General features: G+C 45.6%; 1 protein-coding gene across 1 annotated transcript in view; it reads left to right on the forward strand.

Moving 5' to 3' along the window:
- Positions 1–2500, forward strand: part of LOC126995807 (probable chitinase 10) — a 100885-nt gene that overhangs the window by 67597 nt on the left and 30788 nt on the right. Inside the window, exons 4-5 of the mRNA XM_050855658.1 lie at positions 142–237; positions 513–750. Of these exons, the coding sequence (XP_050711615.1) occupies positions 142–237; positions 513–750 (334 nt within the window). The remainder of the gene's footprint in view (positions 1–141; positions 238–512; positions 751–2500) is intronic.

A 2500-nucleotide genomic window follows, 5' to 3' on the forward strand; every position in this document is an offset into this window, starting at 1 on the left:
TGGCCCCCCCAGTCATGTGTAGCCAACCTTTATTTCACTGTCCCATACGGGGGTAGTCATATGTCATCGTGCAGTGTTGGGAGCCTTGTTGTCCCCAACGCCCCTGTCCTCCACTGACCCCCGCGTCTTCCCGCCCCGCAGATCCGTCCCCGCGTCACGCCGGGCGCGGGAAGGAAGGACAGCAACGATGACAACGCCGTCGTCAAGGGCGGCGCCTCCGGCACCCCGGACTACAAGGTGCGTAAGGGCAGAGGCGGCTGCTGCCTCGGTGCGGTGGTGTAGTCTTGACAGCCCTCCCCGGGGGCGTGTGGAGGCAAGGCCTTGGTGGAGGCCTCAGTCTTGATAGGAAGAGGAATTATAGCACCATACAGTGTTCCAGATCTTGTTTACACTCATACAAACACTTGGTGACCTTTGTACTAACTGTCTCTTTCCCCTGAGTATCATCGTGCCGGCATCCCCGAGGCTGTGTCCTGCCCTAACACCACCCTACACCGCCTCCCTCCCCGCAGGTGGTGTGTTACTACACCAACTGGTCGCAGTACAGACAGAAGCTGGGCAAGTTCATGCCGGAGCACATCGACCCCTTCCTGTGCAGCCACATCATCTACGCGTTTGGCTGGATGAAGAAAGGGCGGCTGTCCTCCTTTGAGGCCAACGACGAGACCAAGGACGGAAAGACGGGCTTTTACGAGCAGATCAACGGCCTCAAGGTGCAGAACCCCAAGCTGAAGGTGCTGCTGGCGCTGGGTGAGTGGCGGGGCGGGGTGGGGGGTGGCGGGGGGGGGTGCACAGGGGGCCGCGGCTCGTCAGGCAGTAAAAGCTTTCAAGGCCAAGCTTCCGAGGGGACGTTGACGTGGATAACATTACACGGGGAGCCTGTTACTGCTCCTCCTCCTCCTCCTCCTACTACTACTACTACTACTACTACTACTACTACTACTACTACTACTACTACTACTACTACTACTACTACTACTGCTGCTGCTGCTGCTGCTTTTCTTAGAGGTTAAATTCATGTGTGTCTGGGTGGATGGGAGAGGCTGAGACATGGGTGACGGGTGGAGTTGGTGGTTTAGTGGGTGTGGTGTCATAGTGGGTGTATTAGAGTGTGTGTGTGTGTGTGTGTGTGTGTGTGTGTGTGTTCGTGAGTATGTTAGTGAAAACTTTCTCCAGCAGAGTTCAATGGTCATTTTCTCTCTCTCTCTCTCTCTCTCTCTCTCTCTCTCTCTCTCTCTCTCTCTCTCTCTCTCTCTATCTATCTGTCTATCTATCCATCTATCTGTCTATCTATCCATCTATCTTTGTATTTATCTATCTATCTATCTTTTCTTTTATAACCCACCACCACCAATAACAACAACAACAACAACAACAACACCGTCCAAAGTTCTGCATGAGAAAATTTAGGGCACAGTTGTCCCTCGGGTGGTGTAAGGCTCCTCCTCCTCCTCCTCCTCCCCCTCTTTTTTTCTCCTTCACTTCCTCCTCTACTTCCTCCTCCTCTTCCCCATCATCTTTGCTTTCCACCACTCTTCTTCCTTCTCACTCTTTCATTATTTTCTCTCGTCTTCCTTTTCACTTTTTCTCTTCGTGATTTACTCTTCTTTTCCTTCTGACTATTTCTATATATTTAACTCTTCTTCCGTTTGACTATAGCCTCCCCTTATTATAGTCCCGTTTTCCTTCTAATTATTTATCTCCATATTTGACTCGTTTTCCTTCTAACTATTTCTACATGTATATATTTAATTCCTCTTCCGTTTGACTATAGCCTCCCCTTATTATAGTCCCGTTTTCCTTCTAATTATTTATCTCCATATTTGACTCGTTTTCCTTCTATTTATATCCTTGTTTTATTCTCGTTTCCCTTATACTTTTTCTATCCTCCTTATTTTACCTTCAACTTCCCAGTCTCATAATTCTACATCAGTACAAAGTTTACATACATATTACACAGATACTAGATTTACATAGCAGTACATATATATTTGATTTACATATATTTACATAGGTTTACATAGATACCGAGACCACCTAGACTTAGATGAGTGAGGTGAGGGAAGAGGGAGAGTTGGGCAGGATGTGGCACACTCAGTAGCCCCCAGTGTTGGTTTTGGCCTTTCTCTCTCTCTCTCTCTCTCTCTCTCTCTCTCTCTCTCTCTCTCTCTCTCTCTTTATTTATTTGTTTTCTTTATTTTTCTTCTTCTCTCCTTGTACCTTTCCTTTTGACTCATTTGTACATTATTATTATTTTTTTTTATATATATTTTCTTGGCCTGTTTTTGTCATATTTCTTCCATTTTCTTTTATCTTCACCTGCTTTCTGTCCTCTAAAAATAGATAATATAAATAAATAAGTGTATGAAAAAATAAGAACATAAATAAAAGCTCTGAAAGGAGAGAAGTTGAGGAAGAAGAGCAAAAAGATATGTTTGATTAAAATATAGACAGTGAATAGACTAAGCAATGTTTCTCTTTTCATCAATTCTTAGAAAAA

The sequence above is a fragment of the Eriocheir sinensis genome, chromosome 9 (genome assembly GCF_024679095.1).
Source record: "Eriocheir sinensis breed Jianghai 21 chromosome 9, ASM2467909v1, whole genome shotgun sequence".
Taxonomy (NCBI): Eukaryota; Metazoa; Arthropoda; class Malacostraca; order Decapoda; family Varunidae; genus Eriocheir; species Eriocheir sinensis.